General features: G+C 36.6%; 3 protein-coding genes across 3 annotated transcripts in view; 1 reads left to right on the forward strand and 2 right to left on the reverse strand.

Moving 5' to 3' along the window:
- The first annotated feature begins 430 nt into the window (after window positions 1-430).
- The window catches only part of LOC131927672 (fatty acid synthase-like), a 67217-nt gene continuing 43488 nt past the window's right edge, over window positions 431-24159 (forward strand). The window contains exons 1-8 of the mRNA XM_059283428.1: window positions 431-611; window positions 756-908; window positions 1554-1728; window positions 2632-2790; window positions 3137-3281; window positions 3458-3537; window positions 3784-3899; window positions 4238-4352. Coding sequence (XP_059139411.1) covers window positions 537-611; window positions 756-908; window positions 1554-1728; window positions 2632-2790; window positions 3137-3281; window positions 3458-3537; window positions 3784-3899; window positions 4238-4352 — 1018 coding nt within the window. The 5' untranslated portion in view covers window positions 431-536. The remainder of the gene's footprint in view (window positions 612-755; window positions 909-1553; window positions 1729-2631; window positions 2791-3136; window positions 3282-3457; window positions 3538-3783; window positions 3900-4237; window positions 4353-24159) is intronic.
- Window positions 8023-8724, reverse strand: LOC131927671 (uncharacterized). The gene has a single exon (XM_059283427.1). It carries the CDS (start codon window positions 8709-8711, stop codon window positions 8199-8201), a length of 513 nt encoding a protein of 170 aa, XP_059139410.1. The 5' UTR covers window positions 8712-8724; the 3' UTR covers window positions 8023-8198.
- On the reverse strand, window positions 14440-17219 carry LOC131927670 (UDP-glucuronosyltransferase 1A1-like). The gene is made up of 2 exons (XM_059283426.1): window positions 16988-17219; window positions 14440-16187 (listed from the first exon to the last, which is right to left on the reverse strand). Exons 1-2 carry the CDS (start codon window positions 17003-17005, stop codon window positions 14559-14561), a joined length of 1647 nt encoding a protein of 548 aa, XP_059139409.1. The 5' UTR covers window positions 17006-17219; the 3' UTR covers window positions 14440-14558.

Below are 24159 nucleotides of genomic sequence, written 5' to 3' on the forward strand. Positions count from 1 at the left end.
GGGGGGGGGGGGGGGCACTGTTAAAAAAATATATTTTCTATAGGGCCTACAAATTATATAAATTTCATTCCGTTCGGGGGGGGGGGGGGGCGGTAAAAATTTTCCCATACCCAGTATTAAAGTAACTACACCCTGTCCCTAGGCTAACTACTAGATCTAGATCTAGATCTACACTACTCAATTGTCAAATTGTGTGAAACAATTTTTTATATGACTCAAGTTCACAATAAAAACATTTCAAACCTTGTAGGCCTATACTGTGTAGGGGCATAGGTAGACTCAGACTGTGTGTTGTTATTGTGGGCACCTACACAGTGGGGTTAGTGTGGTGTTCAATCCATTCTAACATTGCTTAGTGTGTTAAAAATTGCTGAAATAAAAACAAACTTGAGTGCTACTCAGTAATATTTTTAAATGTGTGATTTAAAGTTTTATTGACATGTGTGATGCTTAAAAATACAGTTACTTTTTGTTAAAGAAATTAGTTGAATCATAATTGATATAAATATAATATAGATCTATATGATCTTTGTAACATGGCCTCAAATACAAAGAATTTAGCTATTATTTCAGGAGTAGGACTTCGTTTGCCTCAAGCAAACAATTTAGATGTAATTAGTAAATATATTGGATGAATAATATTGATTTGATAGGGAAAGTATCAATTACATTGACTAATTAATATACAGTGTGCATGATTTTTATGGTCCATGTTACGAACTTATAAAAAAAGGTTTCCTTGGTTATATTTTCAGGAATTGGCTCAATTGCTTCTAAATAAAGGCTGCTTTACTGAGTACCAATGGCATCGAGTACAGTCAAATTTGTATGGGCAGAATATTTGCCATGGAATTGTAGATCCTATGGGAATGATGGATTGCGACTTCTTCAATATCCCCCCTGAAGAGGTATATCTATTGCAATCTTAAGTCAGGTATTATGTTTAATGGGATGACTATTCCTAGAAATTTCTGTTCATTTAAAATAAAAATGGGGTTCAGATTGTTTTCTAAATATATTTGCTATATTTTAAAACATATATAGGGATAAGGGTAAAGATGGTCATAAAGTTGATAAGTTAGTGGTACTACAATATACTAATCTTGCTTAAAAAGTTTTACTCTTCAACTGAATAAATGTAATTGTCGTTCATAACTATTTGCTTGCTGGTACCCCTGTGAATATATGTGATGATCTTGCATAATTTGAAACATATTTTTATATCCAGGCTGTTTTATGTAATCAATACTGGGACCTCTGTGAATAAATGTGAACATCATGCATAACCCGTAACCTATTTCTATACAGTGGCTGTGATGTGTATTCTTATACCGGGACCCCTGCGCATAAATATGAACATTGTGTACATGTTGTAACATTTCTATTTGCAGGCTGTGATGTGTATTCTTATACCGGGACCCCTGTGCATAAATATGAACATTGTGCACACGTTTTAACATTTCTATTTGCAGGCTGTGATGTGTATTCTTATACTGGGACCCCTGTGCATAAATATGAACATTGTGCACAAGTTGTAACATTTCTATTTGCAGGCTGTGATGTGTAATCCAATGCTTGGCCCCCTGTTGGAAGTTGTGGCCGAAAGCATCCTGGACTCTGGCTTAAAACTCTCTGACGTTTCCAAACACTGCACTGGGTTCTACCTTGGTGCAACCTTCTGTGACACTGATGTCATGGTGTCCAACCTGGAAACCTCCTCAAACTCTTGTGAGTGTTGTGGTCACAATAACATGGTGGCAGAATTTTTATACCGGTGTCCGATAATGGAATCTTATTTAAAAAAGGGGTGTTAGGTTACTGGTAGCTAACTAAATACACACTTGGCTGGCTAATGTCAATGCTAACCCTGTCCCTAACCCTAACCCTGGTCCTACCATACGCCTAACCCTAATTTCTAACCATAAAATTAATCTAGATTACAATACTGCTAACAACCCAACACAATTTTATTGAAGAGTCTATTATCGGACATCAGTATCTAAAATCATCCAACACGATTTACTAAACAAAAATATATCAGACTAAAAAATTCACACGTTTTGTTCCTCAGCTTAATACTGTAACATCTAACCTATCTTCCAACTACTGTCCATGCTCAGATATACCTTTTTTTAAAAATGGTTAGAATAATTAAGTAAACAATAAATGTGTCTTTACAGTTGATCTGCAAATAGATAGGTCAGTTTATTTGAGAATCCAAAAACATATCTGATTTTTAAGCATCTGTAATTTATATTTGATATGAACTGTAAAATGGTTATTAGCATTGTCTACATATCCCCTAATGCGAAATGGGTTTGTTGTTTTATAGAAAATATAATTGATTAAGTGAATGATTGAAATTGTCATCTTTTGCTGTTCGTGCCCAAAACACATTGCGCAGATGAAGTTGCTTTCATCTGTTTCAGAGACCATGGCATATGAAGGGATATGGTGATCAGCATTATGACCAGCTGCCTTTGTTTTCCCTAATGCGATTTAGGTGGACTACCCAGACTCGAGACTTTTGGGTTATTAGTCTAGATCTTTACCGCTAGGCCACACCGTCCCATAGATTGACATTATTTGTTATGTTGAAATAGTTCTATTATTTTTTCATCACCTATTTAGTCAACACAAGAACAGAGTTAAGTGCTAGAGTTTCCCATCACTTTGATCTGAAGGGACCAGTCATTCAATTCGATGGAGCCTGCGCCTCATCATTTGCAGCACTACATGCAGCTATGCTGGACATTCAAGCAAACCGCTGTGAAATAGCTATTGTAGCAGGTAAAAATACATATCATATTCATAGAGTAATTTAATTAAAAAGCCAACTTTTAAATTTTTTATTTAAGTTTTGAATAAAATTTTTTTCAACAGCAATGATTCTTTAATACATTTGAAAATATATTTTTATAAATCAGTGATCAATAGGCCTATATATTTAATATTTTGCAGCTTTTTATGTAAATAAGATACTTAATTTGTTCACAAAGGTAGTTTATAAAATTGTAAAATATTAAGTTATAAAATCTAAAAAATGTCACCGTCAACTTTGATGGCATTTAAAAAGTTAATTTAAAGTTACAATTCTAAAAGATAAATAAGATCACTGTCCATATATAATCTACAGGGGCCAATCTGGTTCTTGATCCAATGGTGTCTGTGCAGTTTTCCAAGTTGAATATGCTCAGCCCTACTGGGCTTAGTGCCCCTTTTGATGAGTCTGCCAATGGTTATGTCAGAACAGATGGTATTGTTGCTATTCTTTTGAAAAGGTTTGCATTAAGATTTTTTTATCTTGTGATAAGCATTTTTGTCTCCTGATTTCTATCATAATTCTGTTTTCTAAGTTTAATCTTTTTAAAATATTTTATTTAAAATCTTTAAATAAATATTGTAATTACCTCCCTTGGACCATATTTTGGATTTGACTTGTGTTTTTAAACTTCAGTGATGCTAGTCATATCTCAAGCAGAACTTACTGCAGTGTTGTGGGGTTTGGACTCAAAAGTCAAGGTGCCAATGGCAATGGTAAGTAAATATTGCCTGAAGTCAACTTTATTTTATGAAACTAGGTGATCTCTTCTTGCAAAAGTTAAGATTTCAACATTGCCAAAATGCTGAGCAATAAATTATAAATTACTCAGCAAAGGAATTAGACTTTCTTTCATTTTAAAGCAACTAGTTAACTCTTAAATAGTATCATTTACTTATTTTTGCTTTATTTCTGAATTAATTGTTCCTTTACTAAATATTTTACACTGCATTAACTTTTAGGAATATTGCGCCCAAGTAAACATTTCCAGTCTGAACTACTGGAGGAAGTGTATGAAAAATTTAACATAAATGTGGAGGATGTTGTGTTCCTGGAGTCTCATGGGACAAGCACACAGGTATTTGTAAACTTCTCTTCTACTTTTGGTTTAGTCATTTTTTCCCCCCATTCAACTTGAGATTTTGTTAAGCTGAAGAAAAGAGCTCTTACATACCTGATGTCTCTAAGGAACAGTAATCTTTGGTTTAAGAAAGGATTGTATGGTCAGCTTGATGCCCAGCTATTATTACTTTCCCTGACTTTTATCTGAATTGTGTAGAATTGAGCCAAGAAACCAAACTTAAGACATTTGGATTAATTTTTTTTTTATCAGACTTCTTGATGTTGCTCATTAGATATATTGTACGTGGTATTACTCTCGAAAATTTCCTAAGGTCTCACAACAATTTTATCCAGATAGGGGACAAGACAGAGTTGGGTGCCATCTACAAAGCTGTGTGTTCCAAGAGGACCAAGCCCATTATTGTGGGATCTATTAAAGGCAATATTGGCCATACAGAGGCTTGTTCAGGTAAGTCCCTCAGTCAGTTCTTTTAAATTTTGGTCCTTATCAGAATGGCAACTGGACTTTTTTTTTCCAGATCAAAATTTAATTCATTATTTCTAGCAGAATGAACAAACAAGGTAATTAAAAAGTCTAGTGACAATTTTAGCACAATTTCCTTATGTTATCTAAAAATAGCTCTGTCGTAGCGTAAATCAAGAGCAGGGTTAGTAAAACCATTGGTTAAAATACATGTTTTATTTACAATAGAGTTACATGACTAAAAACCATTGCGCGCCTAGCTACTGAACGTGATGACGCAGCCATTGAACGTGATGGCACAGCTATTGAACGTGATGACGCGTGTGGTGTGGTTGGATAAAAATGCCTACTAATTCGGTCCAAATTTTAATTAAAAAAAATTTTTGTGACCGAACAAAAGGATATTTTTGAAAACTTTCTTCGGCAATATTGTTCTAAATTATGGTAGGAATCGATTGGTACATGTTTCAAGTCGCTAAGTGGTCTTGTTGCCGAGATATGTACCAAAAACTGCATTTTTTCGAGGGTTTTTTGGCTTTTCCGGGAAATCCATGAAAGAAACCCGGAATTTGTTTGGCCTATGTTCATCCTCGTAACTTGCTTAACATAATTGCTTTTGGAACTAGTCCTTGATATTGCTTCGTTGAGGAGGAGATACGACTTTAAGCTGCGGACACATCCATACATTCATACATTCATACATTCATACATTCATACATTCATACATTCATACATTCATACATTCATACATTCATACATTCATACATTCATACATTCATACATTCATACATTCATACATTCATACATTCATACATTCATACATTCATACATTCATACATTCATACATTCATACATTCATACATTCATACATTCATACATTCATACATTCATACATTCATACATTCATACATTCATACATTCATACATTCATACATTCATACATTCATACATTCATACATTCATACATTCATACATTCATACATTCATACATTCATACATTCATACATTCATACATTCATACATTCATACATTCATACATTCATACATTCATACATTCATACATTCATACATTCATACATTCATACATTCATACATTCATACATTCATACATTCATACATTCATACATTCATACATTCATACATTCATACATTCATACATTCATACATTCATACATTCATACATTCATACATTCATACATTCATACATTCATACATTCATACATTCATACATTCATACATCCAGAAATGACGGGTTAATTAATTGCAATTCTCCAGAATGGAAATTGCGCTAAAAAAAACTATGTATGAAAAGATAAGAGAAAAGTTTTGTATCATCAAAATATAAAATAAAAACATTTGACATACATTTTATGCATGATACCATAAATACAAGAGACAAAAACATGTAATATCTTTTGATTAATTGTAGTATTTTATAAACAAATGTATGCCCTGTGTTCTGTGCATTTTAATGATTCTTTAACGTTTGTGCTTTGAAAAAAATTGAGTGGCATTTTATTTCAACAATGAAGCCAAACCACAAATGATTATTCTCGACTAGAAAGGGGATTTGTATTGAAGTTAAATGCAAGGTAATGGTCTGTGATTGGTGTATCAATGATTAGTACTGGTTTGCCATGTATAAAAAAATTGGTGCTAGACTGATTCTGAGAAAAATCATGCAAGTGGTTGGTGCTAGATGACTGTCAAAAGACTGGCATTGAAGAAAATGATGAAAGACTAAACTTATTTATACATTGTCAGCCAACCAAACACTTGGTTTAGTTAGCCAAACAAGACCTGTCTTAGTCAGCCAACCAAACACTTGGTTTAGTTAGCCAAACAAGACCTGTCTTAGTCAGCCAACCAAACACTTGGTTTAGTTAGCCAAACAAGACCTGTCTTAGTCAGCCAACCAAACACTTGGTTTAGTTAGCCAAATAAGACCTGTTTTAGTCAGCCAACCAAAGATTTGGTTTAGTTAGCCAATCCTGACCCAGTTTAATTAATCAAACAAAGACTTTGTTTAGTCAGCAAACAAGACTTGGTTTAGTTAACCAAATAACTAGTGACAATTTTTTTTTTTTTTTTTTTGCTTTTGCAGAACATTTAATCTATTGACATGGAATACCACAAGTTGAAATGCTAAATATTTACATGACCATGTTAAAATATGTACATTCTTGAATGTCAATGGAAGTTGAATACCAGTGCTCTTCTACTATTATAAAACCGTTTTTGGCTGTTGTGTGGGAAGAAGCCCAAAACATTACTTAGAAATGATTCTGTGTCTCGAGTATTTATCCTCAGGGGAGAATCTTGCTTGATGTGCTGATAAACTTGGTTTCCCTTCTGGATCTGTTTTTTTTAAAAGTATAAACTCTATCTCCTCGTCATTCATGTAGAACATCAGTAACTGATGCATTTTTTTAAAAATTCTAGAATCTAGAGAATTATTATGGATCTATTACAGGGGTTGGCAACCTTTTGAAGCGGAAGAGCCAAAAGTTACAATTTTCAAAATTTCCCTGGTTTTAAAGAGCCACTAACATTTTTTTATATCAAATATTTTATTTTTTGATTAAGATTATTAGTATTTGTGCAAGGAGCTGGAGAGCCGCATCTTTGACATCAAAAGAGCTGGCGAGCAGCAGGTTGCAGACCCCTGATCTATTAGGCATGTTCTAGAATTACTCTAGATTCAGAAATAACTTTTTTTTTTTTTTTTTTTTTTTTTTTTTTTTTTTTTTTTTTCAAAGTTCAAATAACTTTTTACTGACTGCAAAAAAACATTAATAACACATGTTATAAGTATATGTCTACAAATTATCATAAAAGGTATGACATTTTTTTTATATAATGAAGACATTGATACAAATAAGTTTGGTTCAGGGTTCCTAATCAAAGAACATCTGAGAGTAAAAAACATTAGGAAAAAAAACTCAAGAATAATTTATTTCTTTACAAAATTTGTTTGTTATAAAATATAATGAATAGAAATTTATCATCTTTTAACTTAAGTTTTTAAACTGTTTTCTCAGTAGTTAACAATCATAATTTCTGAATATTCATATGACTAAAACAAAATCCACACTTAAGGTACTTAATTTGACACCACATTTATAATTTTTGGAGCACAAGTATCATTTAAATAATACATTTAACTATTTTATTAAAACTAGTGTAAACTTAGGAATGCCAGAAAACAACTTTGAAAAATAAAAACAGAGCATAAGGAATGTTATCTTGACTTTTATGATGAAAACATGTACCACACGACAAAATTTTGAATGCGTGAACTACAGTTCTAGAATTCACTAAACATTGATGTATTAAATTTTGTTTACTCAAGGAACATTAAGAAAAACCTATCCTGAAATTCTTGAATCTCAAATAAAAGTAATCTAGCACAGATAAAAATCTAAAAAGTATACATTGTAGGATGCCATTTTCTTATTAAAATGTATTTCTTCTAATGATAATAAACTGATAGTTCTATTACAGTGGCCAGTTTAAAAAGAAAAAAACATTTTAAACATGTTTAATAAAACAATCTACTGTACATTCACTATTTGCATGAGATTCTGCATTATCACCACTCATAAAACCTCAAAAGCTGCAGTTCAGGATACTTTTATGTAACTGTCATATGCTCTACATACTCCGAAGCAGAATTATAAATTTAAAAAGAAAATTCAAAACAAGGCCACTCTATTACAAATTAACAGAAGATATTTTTTTTACAACGGTGGGGGAGGGAGGTGTTAATATTATCATGGTTTTTAAATATTTATTTACAAGTCCAAATAAGGTTAGAGCTGAGAGACAGAATCAATATAAACTTGTTTTTTTCATGATCCTCAAAAACTCTTCTTGGTTGATCTCACCATCGCCATCTCTGTCTGCCTCATCAATCATTTCCTGAAGCTCTTCGTCTGTCATGTTCTCTCCTAATTCCTTTGCCACCCTCTTGAGATTGCGGAAAGAAATTTTACCAGTTTCATCATCATCAAATAAACGGAATGCCTTCATAATTTCTTCTCTTGAGTCTTTCTCACACATTTTGTGGGTCATTAATGTCAAAAAGTCATTAAAGTCTATTGTACCTGTACATTCTTTATCTATTTCTGCTATTAACTTTTTGATTTCTTCTTTTTTGGGCTCAAAGCCTAAAGCCCTGATGGCAACCTTTAGTTCTTTTGCATCAATTGTTCCTGAGCCATCTGCATCAAAGAGATCAAATGCTTCTCTGATCTCTTGCTTTTGTTCCTCTGTTAGTTCAGGCTTTGGGCCTGTTTTTTTGCGGCCACCACCAGCTAAGGTTGTTTTCTTGAAATTGGACATGGCAGAGTATTTCTGATTTAGATTCAGAAATAACTAGTGACAATGCTGGTTGTTCAGTAGCAACAATGATTCGTACCAAAAATTTACTACTTATCTTTAATATCTTTTTAAAATTAAAATAATTGTTGTTTATGCAAAATAACAATAGTAATGATAAAAAATATATAAATAATTTTCTGGCATCAGTATTTACATGCTTTTTATGGCCGTGGTGTGCTGTTGTTGTTTCCATTTCATACCAGCAGTTTCCTGAAATCTTACTGTCTACCCAACCCCTCCCTATGTTTTTTGAGTTGGTAGCCCAAATATTTGGAAACTACGTTTGGGGTTGCTTCCCCTACATATCTTGATTTGAAAAATGGGAAGTAACAAAATTTAATGTTTAATGTAAAACTCTCAACATTGCAATGTATCTAAGCTTATTACGCAGTTAAGTAATACATTATTACAGTAATTATTTAATATATTCTAATCATATACATGTATTTATACATTTGCGTATATATTGATTTTGCACATTTGGTTAAAATGTTCACACCTCCCCTAATACTGGTCTCTTTCCATTCACTCAAATGATCCCTTTCATACTCTCTGCTATTGTGTGTGATAAATATTCCCAGTTTTATTATCATTTACTTTATGATCTCTAACTTGATGAGACCACTTTGTTTTTGTCCTTTTGGTGTTAAAATCTTGAGCCAGTCTGGCTAAATTAGTCTTTGAGTATATGTACTATCCTATAACACTTACACTTTTACCATGCATTATCAAACTAACCTGTTTTGTTTCAAAAGTACACCTCTACTTTTGTGATTAAAAAAATATCTAAATAAAAATAACCAAATTAGTTTTATAGTAAAGAAAAAAAAATCTCTTTATCACAAACTGCAATACTTTGTCGAAATGCTAGGCCTTGTTTCACACACCTGATCAGGTGTTCATTGAGTGAATGTGAAATTAAATTAAGGCATACCTCATGCAGACTAAGTTTAAATTACCTCCCATTATTATTGAATATATAGGAGGAAATGGGAATGAATATGTGGGAGGAAACGAGAATGAATATATGTGAAGAAATGGGAATATTTCATGTACTCTTAGTTATAATTGTCTCCCATCATTATTGAATATATGGGAGGAAATGGGAATGAATATATGTGAGGAAATGAGAATACTTCATGTATCTATATATATAATTCTCTTCTTCGAGCCGTTAGAAAACAAGCTGCAAACGCTCTCCCTACCTCCCCACCCCTACATGGTTTTAGTGAGCTGTGTTCACTCTAAATGTTTACAAGCAGAGCCAACGATTTTAAACGTAGGGGGGGGGGGGGGGGGGGGAGGAGGGGGGAGGGAAGGAAGGGGGGGGGGGGTTATGGTCCTTAACGAGCTACTTATAGTGTTTTAAAGAAATATTTTCAGTGTCAGCGTTGGTACTGTCGAATTCACAAATTATGAATTATTGAAAATTAGAAACAACTAAATAGCGGCGTATGTTATGCCGCGGGCCGGCTCGTGAGTTATAATCACCTCCTGTCTACAATATACAAGTTGTATATTAAAAAATATACATTTCCAAATTTTTAAGTCTGACCTTTGAGAACAATGGTTTTCCACAGTTTAACACTTAGTAAGTTAAGACTTAATTAATATTACTTGATTTCCTATTTAATGGGAAATTCTTTTTATTTAAATATTTTGTGCATGTTAAGTATAGACAGACTCTTTCATTTTATATTTTGATAATACAAGCTATGTAGAAATATAAATCTCCCCTCAATGCAGCTAATGACAGGTACTGCATATGTTATGATTTAATCATTTAATGATTTAATCAGTGTTAATTGTTTACTATGCCGATCTGTAATGTACCGATCTGTAATGTTTACTATGCCGATCTGTAATGTACCGATCTGTAATGTACTGGTCTGTAATGTACAAAAGTGTGAAATGTGTGTGTTAGGGGTGAGGGGTGGAGTGTGGGGGAAGTCTGTTAATAATCTGATTCACTGCACTGAAGAAGAAAAATTCATTATGAAGCGGTTTATTAAATGCTAATGTGTATAATCAGAACAAATACATTATGAAGGGTTTCAATAAATGCTAATGTGTATAATCAGAACAAATACATTATGAAGGGTTTTATTAAATGCAAATCTGTATTAGGCAGAACAAATACATTATGATCAGGCAGAAAAAAATACATTATGTTGGGATTAATTAAATGCTAATCTGTATCAGTTACTTAGCTGAAAAAAGGAGTGGGTGTTATCGGCTATTCACCTCTATTTAAAAAAAAAAATTAAAGTGTGGGTGGAAGAAATCAGAAGTCGAATCCTGAGGTGTGACGTACAACGAAGCCGTGATTTGCAAGCTGTGAAGTTACGTGTGACCGACGCCCACCTACTTGATGTAATGTGGTGTTGTGCAATCCTGTGTCAGGTGTTACGCTTGTTAGTTCAACACCTCCAACCCCCACGTCGTATTTAGGCCTACATGTCGTGTGTAAGGAATCAAGGAATACATTATTAATACGTTGTCGGTCGTTTTGAGCTGCGGGGTGTCTTTCTGACATTTTGCGTCAGACGGAGGGAAAGGATGGGGGAGGGGGTTGAAATTTTCCAAGTGGGAAGTGGACAGTGTTTCTTCCAGACTTTTTTCTCCGGGGGGGGGGGGGGGGGGCACTTGAAATTTTCGGGGGGGGGGAGGGGGGCGGTAGACTTTCTTCGGGGGGGGGGGGGCGGCGGACACTGTTAAAAGTATATATTTTCTATATAAATTATATAAATTTCATTTCGTTCGGGGGGGGGGGGGGGGGAGGTAAAGAATTCCCCCCCCCCCCCCGAAGAGATGCCTTGAAGTGGAGGGGGGGGGGGCAATTGTTAAAATATATATTTTATATTTTCATTTTACTTTTTTTTTTTTTACTTTTCATCTTGGAAGTAGGGTGGCAGCGGATGTACCCCGGGTAGCATTGCGCCCCCCCCCCCCGTATTGATTAGAAATACTCTGTTTTTACTATCGAGCTGAGTCCAAAATTATGTCACTGTTACTTTTTTGTCTAGTCCTTAACCACATTGTTGTGTGCTGACGAAGACCTTGGGTAGAAACGTTCATTGTACCTGTAGTGGTCTATAAGTTGTGTGGATGCTAAAACTACCCGTTTTTATTACAATTTGCATAAACCTGCAGCTACCATTTATATATATATTTTTAGAAAAAAAAACTAGAGTAGATCTACAGTTTTAAAACAAGTTCTTCCGTAGGGCCTAATTGCAGAGCATTTACTTTCTACTTCCGGTAAATCGACCTTAAAGTCATGCTACATTTTGGAGGCAGTTTAAACATATTCTTAATATGTACAAATATTGGTGAGCGCCAAGCTTTGATCCTGACCTATACTAACATGTCGTTTTGTAAATAGGTGTTTTGTAGATCCTCCATATTTCTTCTTGTGGCATATCAACCTGTAAGACATGCTACATTTTCTAAGCAGTTTAAACATATTCTATACATGTACAAATATAGCAGTGTCTCAAGCTCACGGCCCAGCACTGTAGGTTCGTAAAATACGTGGTCCTCAAGTAAATATTTGATGTACCCCATGCACACGCTTTGATAGGAGCCGTCCCGTGCGATTCATCGATCGTCCTGGGGACTGCTGTCCTCGATCGGTTGAGCTAAAATAATATAAAGGCATTATAAAGTGCAGCTATGGCAGATCGTGACCCCCCCCTCCTCTGAGTATAACCCCCCCCCCCCGCTCATATTTGTCGCTGTTACATTACAGCTAAAAATAAAAGATTTAGTACCCTATAAGTCCTAGTGTAAAGTTTTGAATCGATACGACATTAGCAACCCCCGATCTGTGTGTACAAAAAAATAATTAAAACTGTCCCGAATACCAGACGCAATACACGATTGTGCAATATCGTCTCGCATGACCGACGCTTATTTTTCTATTCTATTTTTTTTTTCATTTTGCGAAGAGAAAAAAAAAGTTCCTGAAACATGAGAGATGTCTTGAAATGTTGACGGGTACAGAGAGGTTGCATTTATAAATAAATAAAAAAAAAATATATAGGTCATTGAGGTGGGGGACGAACGAACAGAATAGGGGAGTGCGCCTGGGCTTTTTGGCCGCTCGTCAAGTTCCCGTCTGCTTACGTCAGGCGCGCGGTAGAGTGCAATCGATGGGTTCAGATCCGCGTTTCTAGGGCGAGGGTACCGCTCTACGCACGTGGTGACGTGTGCGGTTTTATTTTATCGTTGTACTTTCGTTTTTGATTTACCTTAATTGAATCTTTACTCGCGTGAGTAATAATAATCATAATAAAAAAAAAAACGATTCGGAGTAAATCAAATTTGATTTGTAAAGGTTCGACAATTGCTATAGCATGCACTTTGCTAATAGCCTTTAATTTGTATTAATTTGTTTAAGCGTTAATTAAGATAATTGTAGAGATATTTTCATGTTTTTATGGCCGTGAATTGAGTGATTAACTTTTGACGTTTAAACGTGTTCTACATTTGAAATTTAAACAAATTAATTTACTTCACATAAAAATAAAAAGTTTTAGCGCCATTGGCTTCTTAATTAATCATAACCTTCTCTTAACCCCCCCCCCCCCCCGTACACTTTTAATATGACACGCCTTTGTTCATAATCATTGATTGGGACAATGACGTCAAAGATTTGTTACTTGTATTTTTATTTTTAATGAAAGTTATATAACTCAAGGTTATATATAATTTTTTTTGCAGGATAAATTATTTCTTAACTTTAATTTAAAAAAAAAATGATTATAAATTTTATTTTCATAAACAAAAATTGATACCCTCTTATCAGCCCGAAACCTGGAGAATATTGATTGGGTAAATTTTTTACACTATTAGATCGAGACCTTTTCCAGACGGGTAGCCTGTCTTTAAAATGTCTTTAAGGGATTGTCATGAATGTCGTCACATACCTGCTTTAGAGAAGGGGGGGGTGAGTTCCGACTTTACTCTTGATGTAATACGTGGTAGGGAAAGGTAGTGGGGGAAGGGTAACTCGAGACTTCCCCCCCCCCCCCCCCTGGCGTTTTGTGAGTGTATAGATATCACGGAGGTAAATCGAATTTTAAAAAAAGGATGACGTCCTTTTTCGACGACCCGTATGATGTGAGGCGCAGACAGATCTTTGAACTGCCAGAACTCTGGCAACGGTTTCTGGGGGTGTAGACGGGTCTTTGAACTCCCAAAACTCGTGGCAACGTTTTTTTTGGGCTTAGCACCGGATAGGGCAATGACCTACATTCGAGCCGGGACACTCCCAGCCAACTGCCGCTTCCAGGAAAGTTCTAGCACGAACCCCCCTCCCCATCCCTCACTCTCCTTTCCTTGTCTGCTATCCAGGCCAGAGAGGGGAAAAAAAACCTAGGGGTAGGGGGTGGGTTGTGAGATGAAGTCAGAGCCGATAAAATCAATAACTAACGGGTGTACTTGAATATTTGTTCTTTATTCTATAACATTCAACATGGTGTTTAAAATATACTCAACATGATATTAACACAGTAAGTTCAACAAAATGGTTTTAAAAAAAAAAGTAATATTCATTGTGGCATTATAGTACAAAAAGTTCAACATATTTGAAAATAAAATTCAACATAGCATTTATATTAATAATCATTGTGAAATACAAAAAAATAAATACATGATAATAATAATAACACATTTTAAAAGGCGTTAAAAACTAAAATGAACGTAGCGCATACAAAATATTTATAATTCAATGGCATAAAAATTTAAATTAAAAGTACACTAAACTGTTATCAACATTAAATTATTTTTTCGTGGTATAAATAATCAGTACAACTTTGCCTTCACTTGTATTTCTTCATAATAAATTAAGGATAAAAAATCTAGGAAATTTTGTACACACTTACTCATTATGGAGAGACATTTGATAAAATTTCTAACTAATGATCTAAAGATTAAGAACATAACTAAACACAAAACGAGTAAGAATACTGCTAAACAGAGCATCAAGTCAATGCAGAAAAACTGGTACCCTGGCATATTTTGGCCAGCCGACCTCATATAGGAGCCGCCATGTTTCATCACATGGTCCAGCCAAAAGGCGGCTTTATTCATTGGAAGTCCGTAATTTAATTTAAACAGTTTGGAAGCTTTTTGGACGTTTAATTTGTAAGTAGAGTTTGTGTACATCTCCATGATGTTTGAGTAGATTTCGTCCGATGTGGCTTTTTTAAGGTCGACGGTTAACCCGTAACCTTTGCTCCTTGCCCTTTCGGCGTTGTATGTTTGGTCCATGAAAATTGGGATACACAAAGTTGGGACGGCGTGAAATAGAGCCTCGTATTGGCTACTTTGTCCACAGTGGGTGACGAACACCTTGACGTTCGGGTGACCCAGAAGGTCGTTTTGTGGGATCCAGGTGGAGGTGAGGATCTGTTGGGGGTCCGGTGACGCCTCGCTCACTCTCCAGACCACCCTGAGGTTCAGACGCCGGAACGCGGAGACCATTTTCTCGTAGATTGGCGCCGGCAGGTCGACGATGTAGGTGCCGAACGACACGACTACTACGCCCGAGGTGGCGTTTTCGACAAATGTTTTAAAAGGCTCTACTAATTCTACAGCTTGGGTTACGGCTGTCCCGCCGATGAGCTTGACGTTGGGCAAGCCGACTTTAGGGTAGTCCATGATAGGATCGCTTTCGATGAGAACGATCTCAGCCTGGGACGTTAACTGCCGTACAGGGAGGTAGGGTTTTTCAGGAGCGTACCGCCGCACGGCATCCGTGTAGCCGAAGAGTTCAAAGACCACGGTGACGGAGTGGATCAGAAACGAGGTCAACCGTTGTTGGAAGTTCATGCTGTCTGTGTGGGGGAACAGGGAGGAGGGGAAGGTGGCTGTTGTGAACGGAACCCGGTATGGCACCGGATCGTAAAGAGGCCCGACAAAAGCGAACGGGATACCGAGTTTGTACGCCATGACAGCGATGGTTCTCATGTGGGGAAGGTTGTCTAATATCATGAGATCCGGTTTAATCTCCCTGATGGCAGCTTCCAGCTTCGCGTCCTCCATCATCATCTGCATGTGGTCGAACAAAATGGACATCATCCTCTCCATGTCCACGCTCTCGTCCTTCCAGTAAGCGTCGCGGACGTAGCGCATGTAGTCCTCCACGACGTTGACCTCCCGCTTGGAGTACTCCAGCACGTGGATGCCCGTCATGTTGAAGACGCTCTGCTCGGCCACCGACACGGGCATGCAGACCCAGGCCTCGTGGCCGTGGGTGGTCAGCGCCCTGGCCACGTTGGTCAGGTAGCGCGTGTGGCTGACGTTGGGCATGGGGACCACCACGACCCGCTTGCTGTAGGCCTGGAGGAAGTTGTCCGCGATCAGGATGTACAGGAGGAACGCCTTGAGCATTTGGCCATTTCTGCAGTTTTGGCGGAGTTTCATTGAAACCTACGGAGGGAAAAATACCTTTAAATTAGAGGTCAATTAAAAAAAAAAAAACAACCAAAAAAAAAAAAAAAAAAAAAAACACGAAAATAGAAAGAACAACTAAATTATTCACACTATTTTTGTTTCAAGTTATTCGAAACTAGGGAAGTATTTATGGGCTACCAGTCAATTTTAATTATGGAGGCTAATATATTTTTAAAATAATCCAGGGTTTTACCCAGTCACTTTTGTTCACACTTTTAACGTTCAATATTTTGATCCGTATAATTAACAACTTAAGATTTATTAAAAATATGTTTTTATAGTAGGGTTTACCTAAAATATTTTAGCTAACCACTTAACCAATTAACAACTTAACATTTAAAATGTTTTTATGGTAGGGCTTGCCTAAAATATTTTCGCTAACCACTTTAGAATTTACTTTCAATACGTATTCTAAGTAGCTTACAATTTCTATTGTATCAAACTAAATCCAAAATCAATTGAAAAACAAAACAAATATTAAAAACCCCGAGAAGAAAAAAGGCACGCGTCGCGTATTATTAAAAAAAAAATGAAAAATAAAAAAATAAAAATTATTGATGCGTAGAAAACATTTTGATTGGTAACTCAATAGTTGATCTTGGGTTTCGTATTCGTGTTGTTTAAATTTGGTCAAATCTTTATTACAAGTTCACCGTGACATATCCGAATTATTCGAAATAAAATTAAAAAAAAAAAAACAGTTTATTTTAACATAACTGTTAGATTATGATTTCTAATATAATGCCTATAAAAAAATACAAATAAATCCAACTTACCCTTTGTACACAATTCATCGTGTTTTAAATCCTAGCTAGAAGTTATGTCAATGTTAAAAACTATGTCAGCGCTCGGGAAGATCTAGTTCAGACTGCGCGGTAAGACACATGCTATGCTGTCAGGCGGCCGGGCGCGCCGCTTTTTATATCGTCTGCTGGAGGTCGCGCAGACTTTACCTCTACGAACCAGGCTGTACTCTAATCGTGTCAGTTGGAAGGTCGTGCCCGATTTAGCCTCCATTCACGTTTTAAACTACTTCTTACCCCCCCCCCCCCCCCCCCCCCCATCTCACCTTCCTCCACACCTACAAACCTCTTTATTGATATTGTGAGAATGAGTTGAACTCATAGTTGTTTGATGTGGACCACAGAACCACGCGATTTGAGGGGAGGGGGGGGGTGTTAGGTAACACATGTTACTTGTGTGTTTCATTTTAATTTTTTATAGGGGTGTGTGGGTGTTAGGTAGCACATCATGTTACTGGTGTTTTAAAAGTTTAACATGGGCGTGGGGGTGGCCTGGCGCTGGTTCCTATATATTCTAAACGCATTGGCGTTGGTTTTTACAAGCTTTTATCTAACTCACTTCCTCGTCAACCGTCAGTCTGTCTAGATCGAAACGCCCGAGCGTAATTGCAGGCACTTCTACCTGACAGATACGGTTCGTAGTAGGTACGTGAGTCAAGCCATGAAGACAACGCATCATGACCTTAAATTTGACTTACTTTGGTTGCCTAATCATTGCTATTTCTAGAGGCATTGGCGTTGGTTCCTACATATTGTAGAGACATTGGCGTTGGTTCCTACATATTGTAGAGACATTGGCGTTGGTTCCTACATATTGTAGAGACATTGGCGTTGGTTCCTACATATTCTAGAGACATTGGCGTTGGTTTTTAAATATTCTAGAAGCATTGGCGTTGGTTCATATATATTCTAGGAGCATTGGCGTTGGTTCATATATATTCTAGGAGCATTGGCGTTGGTTCCTATATATTCTAGAAGCATTGGCGTTCCAATATTTTTATAGGATTATCGTGGATACTGATGTGGTGATATGCTCAAAGATTCGTTAGATCTAAGTTGAGATCATCCGGTGCTAGAATTGGGAACTTTGGATAGCTTGTAATCAAAATGCACCAGTTTTACCTTGCTCAATATACAATTTATGTTAATTTGCGTGTGATGGTTTTATTTTAAAGTAAAATGTGTAGGCGAAAATCTCCAAGAGTACTTTAAAAATTTAGGGCTAGGATTAATGTAAGACTAACGACTAGGGTTACACCGTGCTAATAAAAATATGGTTGTTTTGTTTTGAATGCTTGGATTAACTAGCTTAAATAGCGTATTAGCTATTGAAGAAATGCTCCCGAACTGCGTAGTTTATTTTTTGTCCGTTTTTTTAATTAAAAAAAAAATTTAACATTTCTTCACACGTTCAAAGTGCTACCGCCCTTTCTCCGATACTTAAGCAACCGTTCTCTCATAGTTGGAAACATCAACGATAAAGTGGGATCGGCTTACCCGGTGTAAGTTACCCGTGTACAAGTTACAATTATTTATCACCAGGTCTTGATAGTGTTGATGTCCTTTATTCCCCGAAGAAAGAACTCTTCATTGTTGCACGGCTTGTACTTTACTGTCTGTGTAATCCTAGGGGAAAAGTGCGTGCTTTTACGGGGGGGGGGGGGGGGGGGGGGGGGACTCAAGTGTCAGATTAACATAATGCAGGATCTGTCTCTCTCTCCCTCCCTCTCTCTCTCCCTCCCTCCCCACTCTCTCTCCCTCCCTCCCCACTCTCTCTCCCTCCCCCTCTCTCTCTCCCTCCCCCTCTCTCTCCCTCCCCCTCTCTCTCCCTCCCCCTCTCTCTCCCTCCCTCTCTCCCTCCCCCTCTCTCTCTCTCTCTCCCTCCCTCCCCCCTCTCTCTCCCTCCCCCCTCTCTCTCCCTCTCTCCTTCCTACCCCCTCTCTCTCCTTCCTACCCCCTCTCTCTCCTTCCTACCCCCTCTCTCTCCTTCCTACCCCCTCTCTCTCCTTCTCACCCCTCTCTCTCCTTCTCACCCCCCTCTCTCTCTCCTTCCCACCCCTCTTTCTCTCCTTCCCACCCCCTCTTTCTCTCCTTCCCACCCCCTCTTTCTCTCCTTCCCACCCCCTCTCTCTCCTTCCCACCCACTCTTTCTCTCCTTCCCACCCCCTCTTTCTCTCCTTCCCACCCCCTCTTTCTCTCCTCACCTCCAGTCTCTCCTTCCCACCTCCTGTCTCTCCCCTTTCTCTCTCCTTTCTCTCTCTCTCCTTCCCACACTCTCTTTTCTTCCCACCCCCTCTATCCCCCCTCTCTCTCTCCTCCCCCTCCCTCTCTCTTTCTTTGTGAATTGGTACCGTATTTTAGACACAACTGCCGTTTGTGTTTGTACTGTTCAGTAGCCATATCACACAGAATGGGGTACGCTGTCTTGTTAATTTATAAAAAAATAAAACTGGACATTAAACCACCCCCTTTGGCTGTGTATAAGGTTATACTATAAATAACATGTACATAGACCCAGTGGCGTTGCTAGCTCGGGTGTCAACCGGTAAGGCACCTAGAGGTGAACGTTGGTGTCACTCCCCTCCTTGATATGTCTAAATTTGGCATGGATAACATTAACAATTTTTATCGATAGTCGGGTAATAAAACAGCTTGATGCAACAGTATTTTCTTTATAGCTAGCAAGTTTACGTCACGGTGTCCACTACGCCCCCGTCCTTGTCGGGATTTATCACTTTTGCTCTTAAAATACAATTCAACAGCAATTAATCATTAATTTAAATGGAATGATTATTTTAATATATTTTGCTATTTTTACGTTGGTGTCACCCCCTTAATGGAGTCACCCAGTGCGGTCCGCACTCCCGCCCCGCCCTCGCTACGCCTCTGCATAGTCTACCCCATTCATCGTGTTAAGTACCCCCCCTCCTCCGCCATACAACAGTTTGGTTCTACAGAAATGTATCTGAGTGATCAGCTACAAGGCTGTATAGTGAGTTGAACGAATGTGACGAATGTTGTTTTCACTTATTTTTCCAGTCTTACTCATTTTATCACAAAATCTTTTTGTAAGGCGTGTATAGTGAATTTTAAAAGAATGTAAATAGTTTGTATTCACTTTTTTTCCATAAAGGAGTGTTGTGTAATGTTGTTTATCACCAACCAACCCCATATAACACAACATAAACACTATTGTACATTTATCTTTCTTCCTACACCCTCCGTCCGTCTGGTATTTGCACAGATTGCTGTGGCCATGTTTATGTCAAAATCGTACAACTCTGGTGGCTAATTAATGGCTTTGAGTTCAGGACCATTACATTTACATTGGCCTTGTTTTTAGAAAACAGGTTCAAACTACTATGGGTTGTGTTCGTGATAGTTGAACTAGGCGCTACTAAATCGGGCTAGTGTTAGATTAAGGAATGAAGTAAACCCCAGATTGACTCCATGTTGGTCGCGTGACCACACTGGACAGATAACAGCAGACGTGGTGCTGTATTGATGAGATAGACGAGTGTTAAAACTCTTTGTGATGGTTGTTCGTTGTGTAAACATTGGCTTGTGCAATGTCTTGTTTGTTAGTGGTGTTGAAGTATGGGCATGTATTCATAGATTAGCTCCCCTTATCATTCAGATAATCTAGTATTCGTTTTTTTTTTCTTTCTTTTAAATCAGAACATTAACAAATGCTTGATAATACGATTAAAAAACTGTGTTGAATAGTCAAATTTAGGGATAGAAAAATTTAGCTTTTAGTCAAATTTAAAAAAATAATAATTAAAAACAACCTTGTCTATCTACATGTCAAATTGGTCGAGGCTAACACTTAGCCTAATGTTAATTTAGCGCACGTACATTCTTTATAGTTTTGTGTATTCTCAGTAAATTCGGTACTTATGTTTTTGAGCTGAGGTCTATAAATGGTTATGAATCAGTATGCCCTCTTTGTAAATTAATATAGACTGTTCTTTTCCTTGTTTCAAAAAAATTAGTTACAAAGAAAGTAGAGGAATAAATGTACATTTCTCTTAAATTGCTCTTAAAAAAGTTTGATAGGCATTAAAAACAAACAATAAAACCCCACAAGTTCTAATGCGGCTCACAAAAACCGTTACACAAAATTTACTTGTAAATAACTTGTTTACTCGAAGCGTGCTGTCTACCCTTTTTCCTAGAGCGTCTGTTCAGCTAAATGTCGAAACTCTTCCATTTCTTATCTGGATTTCTCTAACAATTAAGTGCTTTAGCCGGAATCTAAGCACGCATTAACTTTCCAAGCATTGTTTAATCTAGTCCACTGCGTATCACACCGCCACTCTCTCGCAAATCCCCCTCCCTCACCACCAAAGCAAATGACCACCCGTACTGTCTTACTTTATTTGACGTATTTTTGTAGTGTAAAAGTTCGTTGAACTTCAGTTTCTAGAGCATTGTCTAAAAATAGCCACCGTCTTGAAACATGTTTTCCGTCTTCGAGATGTTTATTTTCACCCCTGTCAGTTCAGTCCGGCTATTTTAATATCACATTTCGACTTCGTGTTTACAGACTTTTTTTTCTTTTGCTCTACATAGGAAGAAAAAAAAAGAAAAAAAAATCAAAATAACAAAACAAAACAACCTTACAAAGTCAGCGGTTAAATGGCTGGTAAACGACTAAAGCCGCACGTAGGCTGGAGGGTGATTCTACCAGTCGTGACCCACACAAACCGCTTTAGTTCTGACCTCATCTGTTGTCTGCTTCTGTCAGTACGCGACCTTAGAAGACTGACGAAATAGGTCAACGTGGAATATCTGGATAGAATCCTTAACGAGAGATATCTTTGAATCTATTTTTAGACCGTCAGTAATGTACACATAACAGTGAAATATCTGTATAGAATATTTTACTAAAGATATCTTTTAGGCTATTTTTATATTAAAACTGATGTACACTACTATAGTCTATACACTTAGCAGTGAGATATCTGTATAGAATAATTAATTAAAGATGTCTTTATACCACTAGTGATGTACACTTAATAGTGGAAATATCTTTATAGAATATCTAACTAAACATGTCTTTTAAAGCTATTTCTAAATCATGGGTGCTTCACACTTTAAAGAGATATTAAAATGCTGGATTAAGCACTTCAAGCTACTTCGCTTGTCTACAACTGACCTCTGTTAAAATAATAGTATATGCGAATTGAATAACAAATGTATGCACCAAAAGAAAAAAATAATTTAAATTCCCCTTCAAATCAATCCCCTTTGTTCTTATGTTTACCAGAATCGTAAATCTTAACGGCGTCTCAACAAATTGCTGTGTTGTCATTTGTTTTCTAGATTTTCTCTCCGTATAGAGTCTAATACATGTGAATATTTAACGTTGAATCTTTAGTGTGATTAGCTTTGGTGCGTGTACTTTTATAGACAACATTGTCAGTCAATACTCAGCGTCAACACGAGACAGTTTTTGAGATGGGAAAATTGAAGCTCCTGACATCACTACTCACAATTGTACTTTAAGTCGATTTAAAAAAAATATCTTTACTAGAACATGTCCCAAACATCAACACATAAAAAATAATATGTTTTTGAACATATTATTTTTAAATTGTTTTTTTTTATTTTATTTTTTTAACTTTTATAATACCGCCGTGTTTTTCAACCGCTTGGAAAACATAAATGATTTGTACTGTAGCGTTTTCAAAGTATCATTAAGTTGATTTTTTTTTCGCTACGCATTTTTCTTGTTATAGTGGCTCCTACTTGTGTGTGTGTGTGTGTGTGTTTGGGTGGGGGAGCTCTTCATGTAAGCTCTCTCTCTATACACACATGTATATATATATATATATATATATATATATATATATATATATATATATATATATATATATAAATATATATATATATATATATATATATATATATATATATATATATATATATATATATATATATATATATATATATATATAAATCCATAGAGTCGATTGCTACTAAACCCGCAGTGCACGCCCCATGCACCTCTAGCACCCCCCCCCCCCCCATCCCACCACCGGTCATGATCAGCTAATCTGTTGAACTTTGTTTGTGTATTTCACTCATCCTTTAGTCCCGTCACACGGTCACGTGGTACGACGACATCTTCCATTGCACTTTACCCGACAGACGACACGACGATGCAGACGAGACGGGGGAATTCCCTGGGCTCAAACACTGTCAACAGTTTTTATTACATTTTCTAATTCGCTTGTCACAGCTCCGTAAGCCGGTTTAAGAATGATGAGTCTAACTTTTCAGACACCACGTGATTAATTTTTTTATTTGTGTTGACACTGATTTTTATCGAAGTGATTTTCGAATTCAGTTTCCGTTCTTTAATTGAATCGTGGATTAACTTTTAAAAAATAAATAACTCAACCTTGCAAAGTATTTTTTTTTTTGTTAAGCTCAGTAACACCATTGAAATGCGTTGTTTGTTTCGTATAATTGTCCCCATAGTTTTACTCTTGTCTTAAGGCGGAGTAGCTTTTAGCCCCTATGGCTATGCTAATTTTGGCAAACATTTAAAATGAAATTATGCACATTTTCGCAGTTGTGAAAACACCTTTTGAACATAATTTTAATTTTATGTCATATTCTTTTTATGATTGAGATGTAGGCCTATTTATCTTTAGGGCAGTAGCTATTTATACACCCCCCCCCCCTTTACTTCATATAGACTCTTTTAAATCCCCAAACATTCCAAGACTAACACGGATCGGATATGGAGTTTAAACTTCCAGTTTTAAAAGTGCACTGTTTGTCTAGTTAGATGTTGATTACTGTTTACGTTCTTCGTGCATAGGGGGCGTTTCAATTTTCCTTTACAAATTAGAGTTCACCATTGTGAACGGTCAGTGGTTCTTTGTAGGCATAAAGTGCATATATCCCGTCTCCTACGACAATACCAGGATCCTTGCTCTAGTTTTGAAAAAAAAATAACAATTCTGCAACATAGAAAAAATAAAAATACCGTTTTTCGACTTCCCTCACCCCTTCATCGTGACTCAACTTAGCACAGTGACCCTTAGTGACGCATTGATAAGAATTATCCGTTGAACTATTTTTTAAAAAGCGGAAAAGAAATCACAACATTGGATGTATAATCAATCATC

The sequence above is a fragment of the Physella acuta genome, unplaced genomic scaffold (assembly GCF_028476545.2).
Source record: "Physella acuta isolate Inbredline_101_S28 unplaced genomic scaffold, ASM2847654v3 ptg001428l, whole genome shotgun sequence".
NCBI classification, from domain to species: domain Eukaryota; kingdom Metazoa; phylum Mollusca; class Gastropoda; family Physidae; genus Physella; species Physella acuta.